General features: G+C 43.3%; 1 protein-coding gene across 3 annotated transcripts in view; it reads right to left on the bottom strand.

The window, feature by feature from the left end:
- FNDC3A (fibronectin type III domain containing 3A) overlaps window positions 1-25313 on the bottom strand; it is a 262911-nt gene that overhangs the window by 39709 nt on the left and 197889 nt on the right. For all 3 annotated transcript variants that reach the window (XM_088469122.1, XM_088469124.1, XM_088469125.1), the window contains 6 exons: window positions 11821-11978; window positions 9971-10030; window positions 5217-5355; window positions 3035-3088; window positions 2024-2148; window positions 1759-1933 (listed from right to left, as the gene is read on the bottom strand). In XM_088469122.1, coding sequence (XP_088325248.1) covers window positions 1759-1933; window positions 2024-2148; window positions 3035-3088; window positions 5217-5355; window positions 9971-10030; window positions 11821-11978 — 711 coding nt within the window. The remainder of the gene's footprint in view (window positions 1-1758; window positions 1934-2023; window positions 2149-3034; window positions 3089-5216; window positions 5356-9970; window positions 10031-11820; window positions 11979-25313) is intronic.

Genomic DNA, 25313 nt, shown 5'->3' on the forward strand with positions numbered 1-25313 from the left:
CCTGTAAAATCCTTTTTTCTGAGGGGATGGGGCAGTGGGGGGCGGTGGTGGGTTGGGCACTGCAACCATGGGTATAGGTGGAGCTGGAGGAGCCTGGGCACCAAATAATTAAAGTTTGAAGTAGCAGCACAGGCTCCTACTCCCCTATAACCACCCCCTGCATCCGGCAGCCAATTTCTTTTTGGTGCCCAACAAAACTGGGCATTTTTACTTTTTACTTTCATTTATTTAATTTTTATTTTTAATTGAGCAGCTCACGGCATCTGCTCCATCACCCTGCTCCGGTGGCCGGTACACTGGTGACTGGGTCAGGGACACGGGGGAGTGCACATCAGGGACACAGCTGTGACCAGAGCAACAGGGCCGGGTAAGAGGCTCTCATAGCGGCGATCCCCCTCTGGTGGCGGAGGCTACCGGAGGGGATAGCAGTGGGGAGCCGTTTCTCTTGGTCTTACCCACTGGACTATCAACTGGAATGTTGTTGAAAGCGGTGGAGAGTCCCAGCCGGTTGGCCATAGGGGCCGGGATAAATCTCCTGTTTCTACCCCTCCCCCACCCTTTTTGCGTGCTCCCTTCCACAAGGCAGCTCCCAAAAGGTTGCTGCACTTTCCACATTAAGCGGCCATTTTAGGTTACTGGCCATAGCATGTGATTTAAGCAAACCTGAGACAGTGTGGAGTCTGTGTTTGACTGCACTAAAGTATTACTTGTGTGTTCCACTGCAAGTGGCCACAGGTTAATTTCCTAAGACAGCACCTACAGTTGTCATTGTTCAAGTCCCATGCCTGGCAGTACTTACAGTTGTCTCTGTTCAAGTCCCATGCTAGACCATATTTGTTATGGAGAGTTCAAATCCTCCCAGGAACTACACCTTGCACACTGGTGTATAGTGTCTTGGTCCCTACAGTACCTCACCTATAGAGGTGTTGGATGTATAGGACACTTTATAGGTGCCCAGGTTCCTCCAGCTCCACCTATACCCATGGTTCCAGTGTCCCCCACGGAAGAAAAATTATTTAAACCTTTTGATATTCAATTTCTCTATTGAGTCTTGCCTATTCGCTTCTAGGATTTTGTGATATTTAATTTAATTAATTCTTCCCTTGGACAATATGTCTTGTGCCACTGGCTGCAACCCAACATATAACAAATACCCCGCCATTCTAAATAGATAGCAAGTTGTCTTTTACTTCCTAATGTATCTTTTGTGTTTCTGGCTATAGGACTTTGTTCAAAAATCTTTCTTATATTCTAGTATCCATTCCTAGTATTAATGAAATAACTAAAAGAGGTCCCCAAACTTTTGCACATGACATGTCCGCTGTATTTCTTCTCCCAATCTGTTAAATTCAACAAATAAATAATCATTGTGTCCTTTTTGCAGAGAATATATTAAGTTACCAAGATATTTTCATTTAGAGATTCAGTGAAACATAAATCTATATAATATATATACTGTATGGACACACACAACACAAATATTTTTTTATATATAGATCTTTATACACACACACAAAACAGAAAGCTATGAATATTAGAAGATATGCAAACCGTGATTGCAGAAATCAAATTGTGGGCAGAAAGAGCATTCTGATAGCTGTAGCCGTCTGTAGAAGTACCAGCCACATTGCTAACTCAGTTGTATTTCCTAAGAATGTACACACTGAATCGTAATATGCAATGGTATCGGCAAGATGATGGGAAAGGTAAAGTAATCGATTACCGAGTATGTTAAATCAGTCTGTTTACAGCACATACCGAGGTTTCGTCTTCCATTTCCAAAATATAAGAAATCCCTTCATCGGACGGTGTACCGGAGGGTTTAGTCCACTGCACCGATAGCCAACTAATTCCCGCTTTAATAAGTGTTGGACTTGCTGGTACAGTCGGAGCACTGCCTGAGGTGTAAAACAGGACTTCTTCACTAAAACCACTGACAGAACACAACACAAAAAAGATCAGCCTGTTGGCTTCTGAACATACTGTATAATGAAAAGCAGGAGGCGCAAAATTAACCTCTTACCTCATACCCATGTCATTTTTTGCAGCAAGTCTGAATGTGTACCCCATTGCTGGCGACAGCTTGGTTGCCCTAAACTGTTTCTGAAGCCCATAGTAACACTGGCAAAACTCTTCACATCCTTTTCCCTGGAGAGAATGTGAAAAATATTTGGTATGAAATAGAGCATCAGAAAACATATTTCTCAAATGTTTGACAGTTCTAGGTTTCTGTCCCCATTTCCCCTTCCTAACACATATCTGGATCCACTTTGAGTTTTAAGCAGTATTGAAACACTAGATTTACTGTCGCCAACAGAGTTACCAATATCTTGAACAGTCATTAATATGTGCTTTATAACTAGTTCCAAAATAATAAAAAAAAAACACATACTTTTTTCAATTGATTTCATGAATGTAAATGGAATAAACCACTTGATTAGGTGTTAAGAAGTCGAATAAGATACAACTTTGTGTCTTTTTTGCAAATTTATCCCCTGCAAAAGGTTAGGAAACATGGTCTGGAAAATGCAAGTCACTGCAATGTCCCTTTTTATGAACTATGCACCGAGAAACTACAAATTAAAAGCACAGATAGAGCTAGAATTGTGATTCACAGCATTACATTCACTGACAAATGATGATGTTTTTTGGCAAGAGAACAGAACCTTCTATGGCATTCATTTACAACACATCAGCACTAAGGGTGCAGAGTACAGCATAAGAACAGTGGGCTACCTAAATTACACCCAATGCAAAACTATATCTATTTTTTTCAATACTGTAACTACACAAGTAAATGAAGTGGGTTACAAAGTCACTGGTATTCCTTCTGGCATCATTTCTTTTTGCAAATATTGTTCATTATTACATCACTACTTAGTAAGTATCACTTACAATTTGCATTATCAGTTCTACCAATCTTTAATAAGTGGGCAACTAATCAATTCAAAAGACTTCATAAGCCACATCCTTCTGACCACCAAGTAATCTTATGTACGTTTATCAAGCAGAATCAACATTGCGTTTAACTTACTTCATCCCACTCCAGGAGATAACTATGTATCTTTGAACCATTATCACATGACACCTGCAAATAAAATATATAATTAAAACAGGGAATATAAAATTGCGCTAACACAAAACACTGAATAAATAAATTAGCAATGTCTACACTTGTGTGTCTAGGCCCAAACAGAAAACATTACTACAAGCAATTAGTATTTGTATTTTATTATCAATTTGATAAAATTAATTTAAAAGTTTAACGGTTACATTTTGAGTAATAAAAAAAAGCATTGTGACCAGACCTTTATCCCATTGAGAACTTGTGGTCAATCCTCAAGTGGCGGGTGGACAAACAAAAACCCACAAATTCTGACAAACTTGAAGCATTAATTAGGCAAGAATGGGCGGCCATCAGCCAGTATGTGGCCCAGAAGTTGATGGACAGCATGCCAGGGCGTATTGCAGAGGTGTTGAAAAATAAGGGTCAACACTGCAAATATTGACTCTTTGCATAAACTTAATGTAATTTGTAATTTTCCTTCAGTATACCATAGTAACATCTGACAAAAAGGTCTAAAAACACTGAGGCAGCAGACTTTGTGAAAACCAATACTTGTGTCATTCTCAAAACTTTTGGCCATGGCTGTACACACTTATCAATCATCTGCCCGATGTGCCGGGCTTGACAGCTCAACTGGGCAGGCATTTAAATTGCCCAACCAGTTGAGCTGTCAATCACCGCCGAGTCCTTGCAGCATGTGTACGGGCGATCGGCACGTCGCCTGTACACACCAACAGATGTGCAGATGCCATCTGCTGTGTTGCATAGCAGAACAGACATATCTGGTAATTACGTTGTTCACAGACATATCCGCAGTACAAACCCGGCAATTAACTATAGATATATAGTTCAGTGGAACGGGAGATATATCTATCAGAGTCTACCCAGTTTAAAACACACAGTTTACATTCAGGTGCATGTCGGCATTTATGGGAGTCTCACACTGACATGACTGGCGTATTTCTTTAAACACCAGGATCAATTTGTTTGAACACAGGACGGGGTGATGAACTGTCTTAAATGGAATAACAGTCCTACTACAAAGACGTCCTTCGGAGTATAATACAGCAGCATAGCGGGCTATTGTGAACACTGATAACAACCGCTGTTATAATTTACAGACAAGAACATAGCAGTTCCACCTAATTACATAAAAACAAAAACAATGCAAGCAGATTGTTTGAACATGTTGCCTGGCGTCCTTCATCCATTACAGAGTAGGTGTGAAAAGAAAGGATTTAATTATCTACATCTAGCCAGGGGTGCCCTGACGGGCGTCACACAGTGTAGAGAGAGAAAAGCTGCTATGAAAAAACAAGTAATTATTTACTATCATACTGTATGTAACTATGTACGTACTCAGGGGAATTGATAGAGAAGCGTTTCCTCGGGTTCAAAAAAACAAAACAAAAACCCACAAACAAAAAAGCATAAAAGAACAGGTGGCTGAAAAAGGGGATTTCCACTGAACTGATTACTGCAAATCTCCAATTTTTACAATTCACTTGTTTGACATCAACTTTCTCATTTATTTACAGTGGGTTTAATTAGTAATAATGCAACTGTCTACATCATGCACCAGTCACCGGCTGTGTTAACTTTATCCGCTTTGTGATAAAGCAGCTAAGTCGATAAGAGCCAACCAAACATAACAAAAAAACACATGAATTTAAAGCAATTTGCTCTAGAACTCATAGCTGCAGAAATATGGCTGAGTGCATACTGGGCTCCGACCTCCGCTGGGAAGAGAGACAGGTAAAAAAAAAACGGTCAACTAAACAGAGAGACCTTATTTTATTTTAAATCAGATTACGTGGTGGCATTTGTGGCTGTAAATGAAAATGAATAAACCTGAGAAATTGTGATGTGGGTGCATTTATATATAAATACACAGGATGGGGAAGAAAAAAAAACTGGAAACTGATTATAATCTTTAATACAGAAGACAAGGAGAATGCAGGAGAAACCAGGGGGATTCTTTTTGTAATGAACATTACAGAAGCAGGGAGGACAGAGCAGAGGGGATAGGAGCATGGAGAAAAGAAAGAAAAAACGAAAACCCTGCAGCGTTCAATGTGATTGTCAGGATAATCACACAACTCTGACAAGCATTTACTTAGCTGCACCCAAAGGTGTCACCAGAACTCACCTTCCATTGGAGGGAAAGTGTATTTTTGGTTCGGTTCGTAATCCGTGGAGCGTTGGGTGTTTCGGGTTCACAGCTCAATGTGGTAAAGCTTACAGACGCCGAAGGGTCTCCTTTAACACAGTTTAATTCTGCTTGAACTCTACAGAGGGAAAAACAATAAGCAAATAAACACAAATGGGAATTTGAAAGATACTGCAAAGCTCATAACTAACATTTACAGGTGCAGCAGGCTTTATTGAAGTGAATAAACTCATTCAGATGGCCTGTTCCTGTGCTGCAGAGGGCCTGGGGGTAATATAATATATAGATTAGTGTTCATTCTAGCACCCTGCACCTGTCACAACCCGTGCAGTTCCTCTTTCCTCTCTGGGGTGTCACTCTCTGCTCTGGTGAGGCTAGCACACTCAGCTGATGTAACAAACTGCTGCGATATGGACTAGAGTGTGCTAGAAGTACCAGAGCAGAGAGCGACACCCCAGGCAGGAAAGAAGAACTGCACGGGTTGTGACATATGCAGGGTGCTAGAATGAACATTATATAGATCTCAGCAATTACATGTTAAACTGGAAAAGACTTCCATTAAATAAGAACAATATTTTTACTTGAGATGAGCGGTTCGGTTTTGGCTCTGATCTTTCCTCCAAGTTCGGATCTCAGAACGAGGCAAAACGACATCTTTCACGAATGTCTCTAACTTTTATACATATCTAGTCAGGGACACAATGTGTTTATAACAGTGCTGTAAAAGGGATTTGTTAGAAAATGCATCATGTGTCAGTAAACTGAGCAATATTGGAGAGAATTAATAGGCTAAGTGACTGTGAGCACTGAGCGATGTACTGGGAGTAGGTGGAATTAGTCACAACCAGTGGGATGGTTATTAGGGGTGTAAATAGGAATGCGCACGGTATTCATCACAGCATGAAGTGCAGTGTGGGGTTACAATTGTTTCTAAGTGATCTATAATGACATGGGATGGGATGTGAGACAATGCAGGTAGCTTCAATCAAAGGTACCTTTCTGTGCAAAAGCAGAAAGAAAAGTTCTCCAATTGTTCCACATATACTGGTCTAATGACACCCAGCAAAACGACAATCTAATCCTATCTGATTACCTACAGAAGGCGACCAAATAAAACAATGATTTCCGTGATGTCAGAGCAGGCAGCAATACAACATTGATCTGCTCCTTGCCCAGCATATGAATAACTGGATGAATGAGACATGATCACGCACACCTAAACCACTGAGCCGGATGTTTGACACTTGTGCAAATATTCAGACATTTATTGAATGCCACTACATTATTTACATATAATTTTATATATAAATTAACCGAATCCATACTTGCCTACATTTGAAAAAAGCATTTCAGGGAGATTGTGAAAGCAGCAGCTCTGAGTATGGTGGTAAGGTGTACGGCTACATCTGAGAGGTGTGCCATAAACCTGACTTACATCCACATGTAAATAGCCCCAAAGCAGTTCCGAAAATCGATTTGTTGATGAAAACACACTAATACTGTTCAGGCACAAAGAAAATAATAAAAACAGCGATATTATGATTTCACATTAAGATAGATGCTCTATACACTATATTATGGATAAATGTAAAATTGCATTTAATAAATTATTTCTAAATAAGACATCTATTATCTAATATAATTATTTATAAATAATTTATTAAATGCAATTTTATTTTTAGCCATAATATTGTGCATAGAGCATCTATCCTCCAATAGCTGCTTATAGTAAAACCTCCCATAAACCGCGCCGGGTCAGTTACCTGGTGTACTATACCTTCTTCGATTTTTTGATACTTTTCAGGGCTTGTTCATGTATTGAGTTTTACAAGTGGTTCCATATAAGTGGCCACGAGAATCCTTATGTGAAAATGGCCTTATAACCAATGCAGGAAGTAGAAACAGCGACATAATGGAGGTAAGGTGCAATCAGGGAGATTGCTAGGGGTATATTTATTAAAGGTCGCTTTTAATCGATTTAAAATCGATCAGCATCGATGTTTTGTTTCTGGGGCTAAATCACACATTTACTAATACTTAGAAAACTAGTTCAAAAGTTGACTGTTCGTAAATGTGATTTAGCCCCAGAAACACAACATCAATTTTGATCGAATTTAAATTGATTAAAATCAACCTTTAGTAAATATACCCCCTAGACTCTTCCGGGAGACAGGGAGATTGCTACTATTTCAGGGAGTCTCCCTGACAATCAGGGAGAGTTAGCAAGTATGACTTAATTTGTGCAATCAAATACAGTTTTGGTTGGAATACCCTAAGAAGGAGAAGGGGGGGGTGCCTAACCCTGTCCACCCTGGGAGCCCCTAACCTAACCCTCCCCCCCGTGGCTGTCCGAGCCCGGCTTCACTTCGATTGGTAAGCCGGGTGTTGGGCTCCCGGCTTAGGACGCCTATCATTTAACCCTTGCCAGGATTAGACAGACGGGAAGCCGGCGGTTGGGATTCCGTCCGTCGGCTTCCTGACTGCTTCCCCTCTGTACATATATGTAGATGCCAGCTTTAAATTAATGAGACAATAGTAACAGAACAAACTATAACATGCTAGTCAGTAAGTCCCATAACCAAAGAACATGGTACTGATGGTTATGACTGAGGCGTCTATACTGTTTTATTTCAAATTAATATTCTGGGTTTGCACAGCTTCTTGCAGTGAGAACACAGTTCTGTTGGTGTACACTAGCGCCATCTATAGTGTACTGATCAAATCGCAGATAGCTGCAAACAAGCATAGCAGTCCAAAAACATATTTATACTAAACTAATCTGCAGGGCTTGCGATAACAAATCTAGGTAATTTGCACCACAGTCCCAGCCTATGGGACAGAGGAAGCTCCCTGCACACATCACATGGGAAGGTGAGGAGCAGTGGAGTTGCGGGCTGTGGCCATCTAGAGTGCACCCAGGGATTGCACCAGCCCTGCTGATCTGCAACTTACTCTATAATAAAGAATGAGTAGTCCTACAATTACAAATGATATTACCAAGTGATCCCAATAGAGCATTTGTTCTGGCTGCATTTGTAATGTCCTGTAACATTTCCCCCAAATCTCTCTTACAAAGAATCTGTAATGTGACTGTATAACACAATGTTCCGTTTTTAAAGACTTGTGGCTGATTGACCTAAATTGCTTTGGTATGAAAACATTTAGACTGATTTATTTCCCTGCGACCCTGTGAGAGAGTTTGGCTTTTATCTTATTATTAATGCTCATCTCAATGTAATAACTGTGTTTATGGCTGTGTGCTATCAGCACGGGTGTTTACGCCTCTTTTTCCTGGATGTGTGTATGCAAATGTTTCTACACTTGGGGCCCGATTCAGAGATGGACGCTAATGCGATCGCAGTTGCGATTTTGCTGTGAAAGTATGCTAATGTTAGCAAAGATCACCAGAGCATAAAGACGCCCACTGCTACCTTACCTGCGTGCGACGACGCATACTTGCGTAAATATCAGTAACATCGATGCATACCGGTGGCCATCTTGCTCTTGCGGGAGGTCACACCTGCGGCAGCCTTGGATGCTCTTCTGACCAGCAGAGCTGTGTATGCAATCGCAGTGGCTAATTTATGCATGCCCATGTAACGGCGTACAAAAGGACAGACACGACTGCGTTTTTCTGACCACTCCCCATTACCACCTCCAAACACTGACAGCCTGTCACTCACTCTGCGATGGTTTCCTATGTGCGTCCGTAATCGCGGTGCATTCGCTGCACACGCGCAGTGCGACTTAAACGTAATGGCAAACAATCGCTCGATCCGCGTACGTATTTGCCATTGCGTTCGTCTCTGAATCAGGCCCAACACAAGCAGTAGTGCAGCTGTTTACCATTTGCAGAGGTGAGTCATCCGTGTTTTAGGGGTCTATGTCAGTGGCGTATCTCATAAATGGGTGCAGTGTGTGCGGGGCCCCCGGATCCGGGGGGGCCCCGCACTGCACACCCTGCACCCATATTATTTTAAACTTACCTGTCCGAGGTCCTGCGTCGGGTTGTCAGCGCTGCTCAGAACACTGGAAAATGGCTGCCGCGGCCATTTTTCAGGTGTTCTCTGCATGCGCAGTAGACTCCGGGCACACTCTAGTGCCCAGAGTCTACTAAGGCTCCGGTGGCTGGCCAGCCGCGTCAGTCGACTGCCGGCCACCGGGGAGAGAGGAGGGGGCCCCGCACGACGAGGGCACACGGGCCCCCTCCTCTCTTAAGATGCCACTGGTCTATGTACTAAGTCTTGGAGAGAGATAAAGTGGATGGAGATAAAGTTCCAACCAATCAGCTCCTGTCATTTTTCAAACACAGCCTGTAACATGGCAGTTAGGAGCTGATTGGTTGGTACTTTATCTCTCTCCAAGGCTTGGTACATAGACCCATTCCGATTCACACATCAATAACATCATAATTCAGTGCTCGTATTATCAAAAACTTGTACGGACAAGAGAAGACTGCTTCATGTTCTCAAACAGCCTCTTGACTATTGATGTCACTTGGAAAACATTTCTATGTTCAGCTCTTGCTAGCCTGCACATATTTTGCATTTGTACTTATTTCCAAAGCACATTACTTATAATTTTTCTAACATGCAACTGATTTTAAAAGGCTCCCTTATCCGTAACAATGAAGGGCAAACGTTTATCAACAAAAACATTATAACGAATTATCAAATAAACATATTCCGCGGTCTGATCCAGCACAGTATGCAACACGGTGACAAGTCTCTGACCTGGCATGATAATCTGTTGCAGGTCTCAAATCATCCACAGTGACACTGGTCTTCTCTCCACTAGAAAGAAGAGAAATGTGAAAATAAGCAGGTAAGAAGTTTCCATAGCTCTTACGTATATATATGTATATATATATATATATATATATATATATATATATATATATATCTATATATATATATATATGTATATATATATATATATATATATGTATATATATATATATATATATATATATATATATATATATATATATATTGTGGCGGCTATAGATAAACCATACTATATGGAAATATTACTAAATCCAAATGCCTGATAAACAGCAAACACTGTTCTAGCGCATTGGATTACGCTTAGTCGGGAGGCACAATAATAAGATTTTGGGTCGCTCGCTTTTACATACGGAGAGCACATCTTTATGGAATCAAAGAATAATTTGTGAACATGATCAAGTAAAGGCTGTGTCATAGCTCCCTCTACTGTTCAAGGCTTGTATTACAACACAGAGCTCCAGAGGTCATGAGGCGCATGTACTGGATAGTTCTGATCTTTGTCACTAGAAAGCTTTATTAAGATAATTCTTATTAACATTTATGTATATAGCAACAGCATACTTTGTAGCACAATACAATGTGAATCTTTAATAAAAGGTTAATTTCCTAGAAACCACACTTGTTCCTTATTTATAGAGGTTGAGCCTCCCATATCCAAATATTCCGAAATACAGAATTTGTTTATCATGACTGAGATAGTGAAGCCTTTGGTTTTTGATGGTCCTATGTACAAAAACTTTATTTAAGGCACAAACTTATTAAAATATTGTATAAAATTACCTTCAGGCTTTGTGTATAAGGTGTATATGAAACATAAAAGAATTTCATGTATGTACACAAACTTTGTTTGAGCCACAAAATTATTGAAAATATTGTATAAAATGACCTGCAGGCTGTTTGTATAAGGAGTATATAATACACAAATGTATTCTATGTTTAGATTTGGGTGCCAATATATTTCATTATGGTAGGCAATATTTCAAAATAAGGAATATTCCGATATCCAAAATACCCCTGGTCCCAAGCATTTTGTATATGGGAGACTCAACCTGTAGGAATAGGATTATAGTGCGGATGTACAGTATTTAGCGGTTATCTTTTTTTTTACATGGAACCCTAAACAATGTTTGAGGTGGGAATTCGATACAATTACAGGATGCCCAGGCTTTTTGTTTCAAAATCTGATTTTCCGGTGTATAGCCAATATCGGAATGAGCATCTGACTAGGGCTCTCCAATTAATGTTATAGTGATGGACATTGAATAAGAATAATGAACATTATATCAGCCCTTGAAGAATTAGGGAGTTTGCCTTTAGGGAACAAATAAAAGTAAATGTAAAGTAAATGTAAATAATAACCTAACCCCCAAAGTCTCAGCAACCAGTAGTGCTGAAGGGGGCTTAGGCAAGTAATAACTATTTAGTATTACATATAGTCATCCACCTACCAGTAATCAAATTGTACACATGTAAGGCAAAAAAAACCCAAAAAAACCCACATACACTATATATAACTGGAGGAATAAAAAATATAAATACTGTGCATTTTGTGTAAAGCAGCAAACACCCCCTGGTGTTCTGAAGAGCAGTATAGGGTAAAGGGACACAAATATGAACTTTGCCCTGGGTGCAATTATGTCTGAATATGGCTTAAGGACCAAGTATAAGTGACTACTTATAAGACATATATATATATATTATATATATATATATATATATATATAGTAGTCTCTTTTGGTCCTAACCAAAGATAAAATGTTCCCAAGAATGGCTTCCTCTGACCAGTGTGCACAAACCTATATGCAGCCTTGAATTTTCCATCCTTCCCACTGCTTGATAACAGTATTTCATAGGTGTAAAGTTCAGGGGTGCTTCTCCCGTCACTCTCCTCACTGATCAGGCTGGAAGGTGGCGACCAGGTGAGAATCACAGCTCTTGACTGAATGTCTGATACCTGCAATGACACACGTTCACTTGATAAGATTACAAAGATCCCTATAAGCTGAGCACTTGATTTATGCAGGCAGAGCTTCACTAAAACTACAATAAAGAGCAATACATCCATATCCTGTGATGAGGCCCCAAAATTACCACAATATTTGAGAATATCCTGTCACAATGAAATAATAGATTATTATTAGGTATGTTGGTAAATGGGCAATATACAGTAAGTGTTGAGGCCATCATAAAATTGCACAAGCAGGACCCAATGACACAGGAAGCAACACAGTTGCTTGGCTAGTGAATCACAGTCAATGTGGCCTCCTGTGTATGTAGTCCTCAGTATACCTGTATTAACTAAAGCAGTATCCACCAAATGAGCACCCCCAGATGTCTAAAGGTGCGTACACACTGGGCAATATCACTGAGCGACTGCACGATTACGATATCGTAATCGTGCAATCACTCAGTAATCGTGCACTTTTATGTCAGAAATGACCAGCGATGCGCACTCCCGCTGGTCGTTTCCGACATTGTCCATCGCCTGAACATGCAGCGCAATCTGCCGATAACGACGGATTGGCATGTTCAGGAATGATGGACAGTTCCTGCACTGAACGATTGATCGTTCAGTGCAGACACTACAGGGGATCAGGAACGACGGTACGATTACGATGTCATAATCGTACTGTCTTTCCTGATCGCCTAGTGTGTACGCACCTTAAGTGCATATAAATTACAAATACCTCCAGGATTCTCGATTCGAAAACGAATGTCTTAAAACATCCTAACATTTGAGTAGCTATACAGTGACTATAGAAATTCAAATTCCACAATTGCTTCAGGGAGATCTATGACAAAGCTATACATACATACATACATACATACACATATTATGTATTATGTGGTGATCACTGGGATGCTGTCTATATTGTTTGCAGTCACGTGGTAACGCACTGTACTGTACGGTGGTCATGTCAATGCCGTCTGTACCGTATGGTGATCCGGTGGATGCTCTTTGTAATCTATTATGGCTAGGGTTACTGTTTGCTAACCCCATCTACATTTATTTTGGTCCCGCCCACATGAGGCCAGTTTCAGAATTGTTTCCAGCACATTAAGTTCCTAACTGGATGAAACACCTTTTTTGGACTACTTACCTGTCATTCCCTACTTCTGATTTGAGATAAAGCATCCATGAATGGTCATCAGATAAACCTTCTTTTTTAATATATCCTGTAAATAATTTTCATATACAGTCAGATGCATAAATATTGGGACATTTACAGAATTTTCATATTTTGGCCTCTATTCACCACCACAATGGCTTTGAAATGAAACAAACAAGATGTGCTTTAACTGCAGACTTTCAGATTTAATTTGAGGGTAATTAGATCCAAATCAGGTGAACGGTGTAGGAATTACAACGGTTTCTATATGTGAATTCCACTTTTTAAGGGGCCAAAAGTAATGGGACAAACTAAGCAATCCTAAATCTAACTTTCACTTTTTAATACATTGTTACAAATCCTTTGCAGGCAATCACAGCCTGAAGTCTGGAACTTATAGACCTCACCAGACGCTGGGTTTCATCCCTGGTGATGCTCTGCCAGGCCTCTACTGCAAATGTCTTCAGTTTCTGCTTGTTCTTGGGGCATTTTCCCTTCAGTTTTGTCTTCATCAAGTGAAATGCATGCTCAATCGGATTCAGGTCTGGGGATTGACTTGGCCATTGCATAACATTCCACTTTTTAGCCTTAAAAAACTCTTTGGTTGCTTTTGCAGTATGCTTCAGGTCATTGTCCATCTGCACTGTGAAGCGCCGTCCAATGAGTCCTGAAGCATTTGACTGAATATGAGCATATAATATTGCCCGAAACACTTCAGAATTCATTCTGCTGCTTTTGTCTGCAGTCACATCATCAATAAATACAAGGGAACCAGTTCCATTGGCAGCCATACATGCCCACACCATGACACTACCACCACCATGCTTCACTGATGAGGTGGTATGTTTTGGATCATGAGCAGTTCCTTTCCCTTCTCCATACTCTTCTCTTCCCATTACTCTGGTACAAGTTGTTCTTTGTCTCATCTGTCCATAGGATGTTGTTCCAGAACTGTAATGGCTTTTTTATATGTTGTTTGGCAAACTCTAATCTGGTCTTCCTGTTTTTGTGACTCACCAATGGTTTACATCTTGTGGTGAACCCTCTATATTCACTCTTGTGAAGTCTTCTCGATTGTTGATTTTGACACATATACACCTACCTCCTGGAGAGTGTTCTTGATTTGGCCAACTGTTGTAAAGGGGTTTTTCTTCACCAGGGAAATAATTCTTCTGTCATACACCACAGTTGTTTTCCGTGGTCTTACGGGTCTTTTGGTGTTGCTGAGCTCTCCGGTGTGTTCTTTCTTTTTAAGAATGTTCCAAACAGTTGATTTGACCACACCTAATGTTTTTGCTATCTCTGATGGGTTTGTTTTGATTTTTCAGCCTAATGATGGCTTGCTTCACTGATAGTGACAGCAACTGATTCCAAATGCAAATGTCACACCTAGAATCAATTCCAGACCTTTTACCTGCTTAATTGATAACAAAATAACGAGGGAATAGCCCACACCTGTCCATGAAATTGCATTTGAGTTGATAGTCCCATTACTTTTGGCCCCTTAAAAAGTGGGAGGCACATATAGAAACCGTTGTAATTCCTACACCGTTCACCTGATTTGGATGTAATTACCCTCAAATTAAATCTGAAAGTCTGCAGTTAAAGCACATCTTGTTTGTTTCATTTCAAAGCCATTGTGGTGGTGAATAGAGGCCAAAATATGAAAATTCTGTAAATGTCCCAATATTTATGCACCTGACTGTATAGTTCTTATTAAACTCTGTATTAAATCTGAAAATACTATACTATGATTATGTGTCTTAATAACATGAATATGGCATACTGGTGGAATAAGAACTTCACTCAAGATTCAGCAGATTGGAACAAAGATACTAATATTGATAAAGGTATTTAAGGATTTTTTCTGGTACAATGTTTTTTTTGAACCTGTACCTCTCCAATCACTGCACATTAATTGGATCCTGATGGTAATACACTATACACTAATATGAACTTGCATGAGGCAAAGTTTGCTCTGGAAGAGTAACATGATACATTTGTAGCTTTGACACAGGTTTTTGGCAGACTGACAATTTCCACTGGAGCTAGCCCTGGAACCTGTATAATGTAAGTGTCCCCATTTTTAGGCATTCTGTGACAGTGCGTGGCCCTGACGGAGTTCAAACCTAGGCAAAAATCTAATCCTGGTCAAACTACACGACCATACCAAATTTGGTGGAGCTAGGTCCAAAACTCTGGCTGTGCATAAAGAACAAAAAAAAAAAAAAAAACAGACAGGCACACACACACACGCTTATCTTGCTTATTATATAGATTATGTATTTTATTATTTTTAGGGGTGGAAGGGGACACCATCAAACTGAAACTATGTTGAGTGTAAACCACAACATACTGCCATTCAGTTTGCTGTTACATGTAGGAACCTGGTCTAGGTTGATTCACGTGCAAGATAAGTGGATCACATAGTAAAAGGTCTGGTTTGCCCCATGCTAATGTGGTAGGTCATGGCTCGACAAATCCCGGGGGCCAGGTCGCCATGGTGACTAAAATTTTACTCCTGGCGACCAGATTTTACAAAAGCCAGGTACTGTAAAAAATAAAGCTAATTGGCATTAGCAGTACTAATAATAATAATGAGTCTGAGTGACTCATTATAGTATGCTGGCTGGTCAGTCACTGTGGGCATTAAGGAGGCAGCATCTCAGGGCCGCGATCAACGGCACTGTCAGGCATTACAGTCACAATGGAGCCTGCCTGGCAAAGAGGAAGGATCAGCTCCGCCCCCTCATTGTGACGTGTGATGTCACTTGTAGAGTTGCTGCAGCCGCGCACATGGTGTTCGATGCCTGCCAGACCAGTTGAGCCTAGTACCCCTGCAGTTAATGGACCTGCCGTCTGCCAGCAGGGGAATTACAGCCGACCAGTAGAACAACAGAGGCCGCAACGCATAGACTACAAAGAGCCGGAGGATGGAGCGGAGCCGCAGGAGAGTGACTGGGAGCAACCACAGCAGGAGGAAAAAGGTTACCTATATATGTATTTCCCAGGCCTATCACTTACTGTACATGCACTGTGCCTCCTCCCTGTCCCCCTGTGCATATACAGTCCCCCTTCCCTGCCCCCTGTGCATATACAGTACCCCCCCCTGCCCTTCTGTGCATATACAGTCCTCCCTCCCTGCCCCACCTGCATATACAGTCCCCCTCCCTGCCCCCTGTGCATATACAGTACTCCCTCCCTGTGCATATACAGACCTCCCTCCTCCCTGTTCCCCTGTGCATATACAGTCCTCCAGTTCTCCCTCCCTGTCCCCCTGTGCATATACAGTCCTCCAGTTCTCCCTCCCTGCCCCCCCTGTGCATATACAGTCCCCCCCTCCCTGCCCTTCTGTGCATATACAGTCTTCCCTCCCTGCTCCCTGTGCATATAGTCCCCCTCCCTGTCCCCTGTGCATATACAGTACTCCCTCCCTGCCCCCCTGTGCATATACAAACCTCCCTCCCTGTCCCCCTGTGCATATACAGTCCCCCCTCCCTGTCCTTCTGTGCATATACAGTCCCCCCTCCCTGTCCTTCTGTGCATATACAGTCCCCCCTCCCTGTCCTTCTGTGCATATACAGTCCCCCCTCCCTGCCCTTCTGTGCATATACAGTCCTCCAGTTCTCCCTCCCTGCCCCCCCTGTGCATATACAGTCCCCCCCCTCCCTGTCCCCCTGAGCATATACAGTCCTCCCTCCCTGCCCCCCCCTGTGCATATACAGTCCTCCAGTTTTCCCTCCCTGCCCCCCTGTGCATATACAGCCCCCCTCCCTGCTCCCTGTGCATATACAGTCCCCCCTCCCTGTCCCCCTGAGCATATACAGTCCTCCCTCCTTGCCCCCCCTGTGCATATACAGTCCCCCCTCCCTGTCCTTCTGTGCATATACAGTCCCCCTCCCTGTCCTTCTGTGCATATACAGTCCCCCCTCCCTGTCCTTCTGTGCATATACAGTCCCCCCTCCCTGCCCTTCGGTGCATATACAGTCCTCCAGTTCTCCCTCCCTGCCCCCCCTGTGCATATACAGTCCCCCCCTCCCTGCCCTTCTGTGCATATACAGTCTTCCCTCCCTGCTCCCTGTGCATATAGTCCCCCTCCCTGCCCCCTGTGCATATACAGTACTCCCTCCCTGCCCCCCTGTGCATATACAAACCTCCCTCCCTGTCCCCCTGTGCATATACAGTTCCCCCTCCCTGTCCCCCTGAGCATATACAGTTCTCCCTCCCTGACCCCCCCTGTGCATATACAGTCCTCCAGTTTTCCCTCCCTGCCCCCCTGTGCATATACAGCCCCCCTCCCTGCGCATATACAGTCCCCCCTCCCTGTCCCCCTGAGCATATACAGTCCTCCCTCCCTGCCCCCCCTGTGCATATACAGTCCCCCCTCCCTGTCCTTCTGTGCATATACAGTCCCCCCTACCTATCCTTCTGTGCATATACAGTCCCCCCTCCCTGCCCTTCTGTGCATATACAGTCCCCCCTCCCTGCCCTTCTGTGCATATACAGTCCTCCCTCCCTGCTCTCTGTGCATATAGTCCTCTTTCCCTGCGCATATAGTCCTCCCTCCCTGCCCCTGTGCATATAGAGTCCTCCTCCCTGGCCCCTGTGCATATACAGTCCCCCCTCCCTGCCCCCTGTGCATATACAGTACTCCCTCCCTGCCCCCTGTGCATATACAGTACTCCCTCCCTGCCCCCCTGTGCATATACAAACCTCCCTCCCTGCCCCCCTGTACATATACAGTCCCCCCTCCCTGTCCCCCTGTGCATATACAGTCCTCCCTCCCTGCCCCCTCTGTGCATATACACTCCACCCTCTCTGCCCCCCTGTGCATATACAGTCCCTCCTACCTGTCCCCTTGTGCATATAAAGTCCCCCCTCCCTGCCCCCTGTGCATATACAGTCCCCCCGCCCTGTCCCCCTGTGCATATACAGTCCCCCCTCCCTGTCCCCCTGTGCATATACAGTCCTTCCTCTCTGCCCCCCCTGTGCATATACAGTCCCTCCTACCTGTCCCCCTGTGCATATACAGTCCCCCCTCCCTGCCCCCTGTGCATATACAGTCCTTCTCCCTGCCCCCCCTGTGCATATACAGTCTTCCCTCCCTGCCCCCCTGTGCATATACAGTCCCTCCTACCTGTCCCCTTGTGCATATAAAGTCCCCCCTCCCTGCCCCCTGTGCATATCCAGTCCCCCCTCCCAGTCCCCTGTGCATATACAGTCCTCCCTCTCTGCCCCCTGTGCATATACAGTACAGTCCTTCTCCCTGCCCCCTGTGATATAACTTTTCATATGTTTAGGTCATGGACGATGGTCTGGCTCCTAAACTTTTAAACTGGCTCCTAGTTTTTACAAAAATTTGTCGAGCCCTGTGTTAGGTAAATAGAGGGTTTAAATACTTCATGTGAAGTGTCTGTACATTTACTAAATTTAAGAGGGTGCTATCTGTAACAGCTCTTTCAAGAATTATGGATGAGCAAGAAATATGAATATTCAAAAAGGTCCTGCTCGCAAGAGGCCTATGCCTGCTGCAGTGGCGTCCATCCTCTGGGTGACACCTGGTTCGGGGATGGGGAGGCATCTAATTGCGTGGCAAAGCCGGGCACCGGTAAAAAAGGGGGTGTGGCTTTGTGGCAAGAGGGTTGTGGCCACGAGACCCGAACTCCCCGTTTTAGTCTCTCCGGGGGGTCCCAGAGGTGCTGAATGCCCACGGAGACCAGTGTATTTGCACTGCTGGCTCCCTCACTGTGTCAGGAGCTGAGTGCTGCACATAATGCCAGTACCCAGGACCTGTCACTGAGGGGGAGTTGGCACATTGGTTATCACCACTTGGCAGGTGACACACGGGTGGCATGCGCTCGGCATCCATTCACCAGCGGTGACTGCTGCACCGCTATTTTCCCCACCCGCAGGACACTGCAGCCATCCGGTGGGGACGGCACCTGCGAGCTGTTTTAGCGGTACGCCGCCAAGAGGGGCAGAACGCATTCTGCCCTTTAGAAATCGGCAAGGCACAGCGCCCTGCTTAAACAGCCTGGTGGGAACACTGTTAATATATATGCATGTCTATATGTATGTCATGTATTTTGTTTTAGTTTGTTAAATAAAATTATATATATATATATATATATATATATATATATATATAAACAAAGTAAAACAAAATATTGTTGTAATGAGAGATTATACAATTCCATATATTGACAGCAATAATCCTACGGACAAGTCACTGTGTTTCAATGCCACAACATTGTATCCAAAGAAGTATGCTGATGAAGGTGCCCGTATGCACGGAAACAGGTTGATCAAATACCCTGTGAATATTACATTGAAGTCACTACCAGCATTACCAGCGCAGATTTACAGCTTCACTTGGATCCGGCTGTCAGCGCTGTAGGAAAGTGCTTGCCTTTTCAATACAGATCCGGTGTATGACTACAGAGTCAACCTCACTATGGGGCCCATTTATCATTTAAATATCTGCAGTGTGTTTTCGGGGGATACCGGCAAATATTTAGTATCACCCCAATCTAATCTGAAGATGGCTTAAGCCTCTGTAGCCTGTGAGCTACATGTTGCAAAACTAGCAGGGAAAGGGTTCCATAGAAACCCTCCCCCAGCAATGGCTGCGGTGGATGTGTGGTCTAGACCACACATGTACAAGATCCCGGCACACTGACACATGGTCACTTCACTCCCAGCGAATGATCTGGAAATTAAATAGTTAAAAATGCTATCTAAACAAAGAAGGGCTGCACGGAGAACCAGCACGAACAACCCTACAAGTCTTTGAAACCAGCAGCCTTCCTCTGCATCACCACAATGATCATGTATAATAAGTTGAACTTGATGGACCTTTGTACTGTTTCCAAGTCTTAGTAACGATATAAAAGCTCAGCATTGAGAATGACATTAGCACTGTTCCTTCTGAGTCACCAAGTCAATCAAAACTCAAAGAAACTATGACAGCTAACAAAACCAAACCTTGAAATCCGTGCTGAAGCCCATTATGCTTTTGCAATATATATTTTATGTATGCTCTGAGATTGCTTATGCCATTATATATTGGTACAAGTATTGTATATGTCATTGTATACAGTATTTTACTTAAGTATCCTAAACCAAAGTTTACACTGAAATTGTATCATCTAAGATATCTTTATCCAGAAAATGTGGCAATTATTTTAATGATTCACAGTTGGAAGACAGGTTAAATGTCATGGTGTCCTTGTTTGGCAATTGTCACTATTGTAATCTTAGAGCTGCCACAACACAATGATGAAATACTTATACATACATCTTGGTTTGTTTCTAAACAGAAAATAATGTTACGTGTAAAAACAAACATCGAATCTCAGTGCTTTGAAATAAAAATATTGAAGAGAACTATGGGCTCAATCCAATGATCTCGTCGGTTTGAGTCATCGCGACAACAGCCGCGACTTGAAGTCAGCCTGAACACGCACAAAAGTGCTCACAGCCCCATAGGGTTTCGAGCAACATTGTGCGAATTCGGGCTCGGAGCGGGCCTCCAGGGGTGCGAGTTGAAGTGCCATTGTCTGCGGTTTAACGTCGTAGAAATGGCAACTTGCACCCTTCTCGGCTAATTGGATTGATGCCAAATTTTCACTGTGGGATTAATTTTGCAACAAACTTTTGTTGATGGTATGAATACTTTGGCAACATCCTGTGTATTGTAAACAGTTACTGAAATTTGATATGGTTGACAAAAAAAAAATCTGTGTATTAGTCAAGCAATAGGAAGGGATGCAATTGTCGTTTGTTAAAAATGTATGCGTGTAGCAACCCAAACGCTGAGAAGTAAATGATCATCCTCTGTTATTTATGAAGTGCCACAACACTCAGTAGCGCCCGATAGTCTGGTGCAACAAACATGACACATAAATCATAGAAAGCAAACATACAGGGCTGATAAGGAAATATGCAGCCATGAGAGCAAGTGTACAGAGGGCAATTGCTCATGGAGACGGCAATGGTGAGACCACCGGAGCTATATAAAAATTGAATGGGGGCTGCCCAGAAAAAAAAAAGTATCAGAAATAAGTGAAATTGGGGCAAACTTAATTTGGCGCTGTAACCTTCGGAACAGGTTCTGACGTCTACACGCGTTAACGGAGAAGAAATTGGAATACTAAAGATTGGTGGAAAGTATGGTCAGGTGGGAGACTGAGTACTATCAGAGGGGAGCAGCGATTAATAGATTAGTGCTGAAAAGGCAATAAGACGTAAACATCTCAGTCGTGATTCTTAGGGGTATATTATCTAAAGTGCGGGTTTTTAGAAGTGGAGATGTTGGCCATAGCAACCAATCAGATTCTACTTAACATTTATCTAGCATCTTCTAGAAGATGATAGCTAGAATCTGATTGGCTGCTATGGGCAATATCTCCACTTCAAAAAACCCGCACTTTAGTAAATATACCTCTTAGGATCAATACCTGTTCTGAATTTATGATCAATAGGATATAGTTTGATCAATGACTGTTTTGATATATACTACGACTTCTGTAATAATATGATTAAATTAATTTAAAAATTGTGCTAGATGTAGCTCTAAAACTTCTATTTACATTGTTGATTGGTGACATAGGGGCCTAATCATTATTGGAGGGTCTATTGATTCTTGATAATTAAGTATTCAGCCCGTCGTACGAAGGTGGATTACTACTGAGTAGCTCTGCTGTGGTGTAACAGTGTTAGGGATTACTTACACCTGTTGATACTGCCCACTGTGCATGCACAAGATGAGTTCACGCAAGCATACGGCTGCAGGGAACACAGTGCATGGGAGGTGGAGGGATCTGTTTCCCATAGTCAGGAGCGGGGCTCGGGAACAAGCTCAATCTGAAGATGGTGTTGGCTCCTACAGGCAAAATCTGAAAGCTTTCAGTTTTGGAGTTTGATGAATATTAGGTGGCCCCATCAGGACCATTATACTGAATAAGCCTGTTACAGAAAAAAAAAAACAAGCCGAAACTAGTGTTTCCACATGTGTAATGGGCCCATAGTGATTAAGGGGAAAGCTACTGTATAAAAGAAAAGCAAAGCTGTGCCCATTAGTCACAAGAACAATCTACGCAACAAGCCTCATTTAAAGTCGGATGTACATAAAGTTTTGTAGTATAAAGAAATTTATGTGCCTATCTTTTGAATCCTTTTCTTTGATTCCATAGGGGACACATGATTTATTCTGGGGAATAGGTTGGTGGGATGGAGCCTGGGCACCACACAGGTAATACATGAAATTCCTCGGCCCAGGTTCCCTACCCCCCATACCCTATCCCCAGCCACAGGCACCTCTATTAAGTTGACAAGCCTAAAGCAAGGAACGAGAAGGAAGACCGGTACACACTCAGGTCCAAACACACAACATATGTTGACAGGGGAACCAGAAGCAGACCAAAGCCCCATAAATAAGGGTGGGCGCACTGTGCCCCCTATAGAATCAAAGAAAAGGATTTAACAGGTAAGCACATAAATCTCTGTTTCTTTTTCCTCCATAGGAGACAAAGGCTTTACTCTGGGATGTCCCAAAGCTAATCCCATAAGGGAGGGGACGCTCCTGGCCTGCGCTGGGAACTCTTCGCCCAAAAGACGCGTCACGGGAGGTGAAGGTGTCAAAGGAACAGAACTTTAGAAACATATGGGCAAAGGACCATGTGACTGCTTTACACAGCTGCTCTGCAGAGGCACCACGTCGCACTGCCCACGAAATTCCTACCGACCGGGCAGAATTAGCGTGACGAATAGTCAAACGGATCCATCTGGCCAGCAACTGCTTAGTAGCCAACCAGCCCCATTGGTGAAAGTCATACAGGACAAAGAGAGCATCTGTCTTACGCAAGTCCTATATCCTGTTTTCATAAATCCGGTGGGCCCGCACGACATCCAAGGAGGCCTCCTCCGGAGTAGCATCTGGAACCTGGAAAGAAGGAACCACAATCTCTTGATTTATGTGTAACCTGGAAACAACCTTAGGAAGGTAGCATAATCACATACGAAGGATAGCCTGTCCTGATGAAAGATCAGAAATGGGGAGCGACAGGACAATGCGCTCAAGTCCGTCACCCACCGGGCAGAAGCTATGGCAAGAATTAAGATGGTCTTCCGGGTAAGCCAACGAATGTCCACTGTGTCTAAAGGTTCAAATGGCGAAGACTGAAGAGCCCTAAGACCCAAAGACAAATCCCACAGAGCCATCGGTGGTACAAATGGAGGCTGTATGTGGAGGACAGCCTGTAGGAAAGTCCACACATTGGGTAACAGCGCAATCTGTCTCTGAAAAGAGAACAGAAAGGGACGAAACCTGCACCTTCAGTGAAGCAAGACAAAGGCCCAAATCTAGGCCCGTCTGCAAAAAAAGAAAGAATGTGAGAGAGATGGAAAGACTTGGGGTTAAGATTCCTAGCCAGAACACCAGTCAAAGTAAGTCCTCCAAAGATGATGGAAAATTCTGACAGAAGAGGGTTTACAGGCATTGAGCATCATACTAATGACTGACCTGGATAACCCCTTAGCACTTATGATGGCTGTCTTAAGAGTCACCTCGTCAAAGCGAGACAGGCCAGATCCGGTTAGAAGCACGGGCCCTGAGACAAAAGGTCTGGAAGCCATGAACAGTCCAAATGGCAAAGCCTGAAACTGGAAATGCTCCCCCTAGACCACAAATCTGAGGAACTGCTGGTGACTGAGACAGATGGGACATGCAAATAGGCATCCAGGATGTCCAAGGAGGCCATGAAGTCCTCCTGCTCCATAGCTAGTATGATGGACCGAAGTGATTCCATGCGGAACTTGGGAATTCTCAAGTACCTGTTGAGTGACTTTAGGTTGAGAATCTGCATTGGAATAAATAGATTTGAGAAAAGTTTCCAGTTTCTTATTCGTCGGATCCTTAAGGGATGCCGTATTAGGAAGATGAAGAGTGGTAATTTTGACCAGTCGGGCAACGTCTGCATCACCTGGAGGAGGAGACTCGCATTTAGCCCGATCGGCAGCAGGCAGAGGATAAAAGGAAGTAATGCGCTTGGAAACCTGAAAGCGTTTATTAAGGCGGGACCATGCCTCCGTCAAAAGGTCCTCAAGCTGCGCAGAAGAAGGAAACTCTGAAACTTCCTTCTTTTGACGTTTAAATACTGGAGCAATGGACAGAGGGGCCGCCTCATCGTTCTTGATTAGCAGTACCAACTTAAACGCCTTAATCAAAGAAACTATATCCACTTGGGGTTGACAATCCTCCGGGATAGAAGAGGATTCAACGTCATAGGCTATAGACCCGGTTTCCTCACAGTCAGAGGAAACTTCAGTCTGACTAAATATCAGATAAGGGTGTAGAGCTGTCCTTTCTAGAAGGCTTATGCTTAGAAGTTTGGTCCCTGTCCAGCATTTGTTTGAAAGATTCAGACACATGCGCTAAACTCTGCACTGACTGCGTAAAGGACTGCATCAAAGGAGGCTCCATAGCAGGGCAACAAAGGGGACAGCATTACACTGGATAAATGGGCCACGCCTGGAGGGACACTAACCGAAGGAGCGGACCCAGGGGATGCGAGCCTATCCACCACCTGCAACATTACCTGGGATAGCGAGGAAACCCAAGAAGGCTCCCAACTAGCAGGTGAAGCTAAAGGAGCCTCCTGCTGTGAGGTTGTAAAACATCGAACACAGAGACCATTATGGTCTGGAACCTGTGAAGAAAACACAGCAGCACAAGTTCTACAATTTTGCAGGACAGAAGCACCCCCCTCCCTGGGAGCATTTCCCCTGGAAGACACAGTATAGAATTCCAAGGAAGACCCCACTCACTAGAGTAATAAACAGTAATGTGCCAATAGGGGGTAGAGCAATGAATGTAAATGCACCACAAATAGAATAATAAGTGGGGCTATGAGACTTGAGACTATGCAAAGAGCACAATATAGTTACACACACAAAAAATTCAATGCAATTTTTAAGCAAAAGACAGTAAGTGCTCAACAAACCAGTCCCTATAGGGGAGGAAGGAGCTGTATAGTATGACCTGACGGAGGAGGAGACACCCTGGGATGGAATACCTCTTAAGGGATAGCACCCAGGGGTGGAGGAGTAGCTAATGGGGAGAGCCTATCTTCCCCTTCTGGCATGGACCCCAAGGCAATATGGCAGCCTACACTGTGGCG

This window comes from Taudactylus pleione, unplaced genomic scaffold, assembly GCF_031769625.1.
Source record: "Taudactylus pleione unplaced genomic scaffold, aTauple2 ptg000089l, whole genome shotgun sequence".
In the NCBI taxonomy this organism is placed as follows: Eukaryota; Metazoa; Chordata; class Amphibia; order Anura; family Myobatrachidae; genus Taudactylus; species Taudactylus pleione.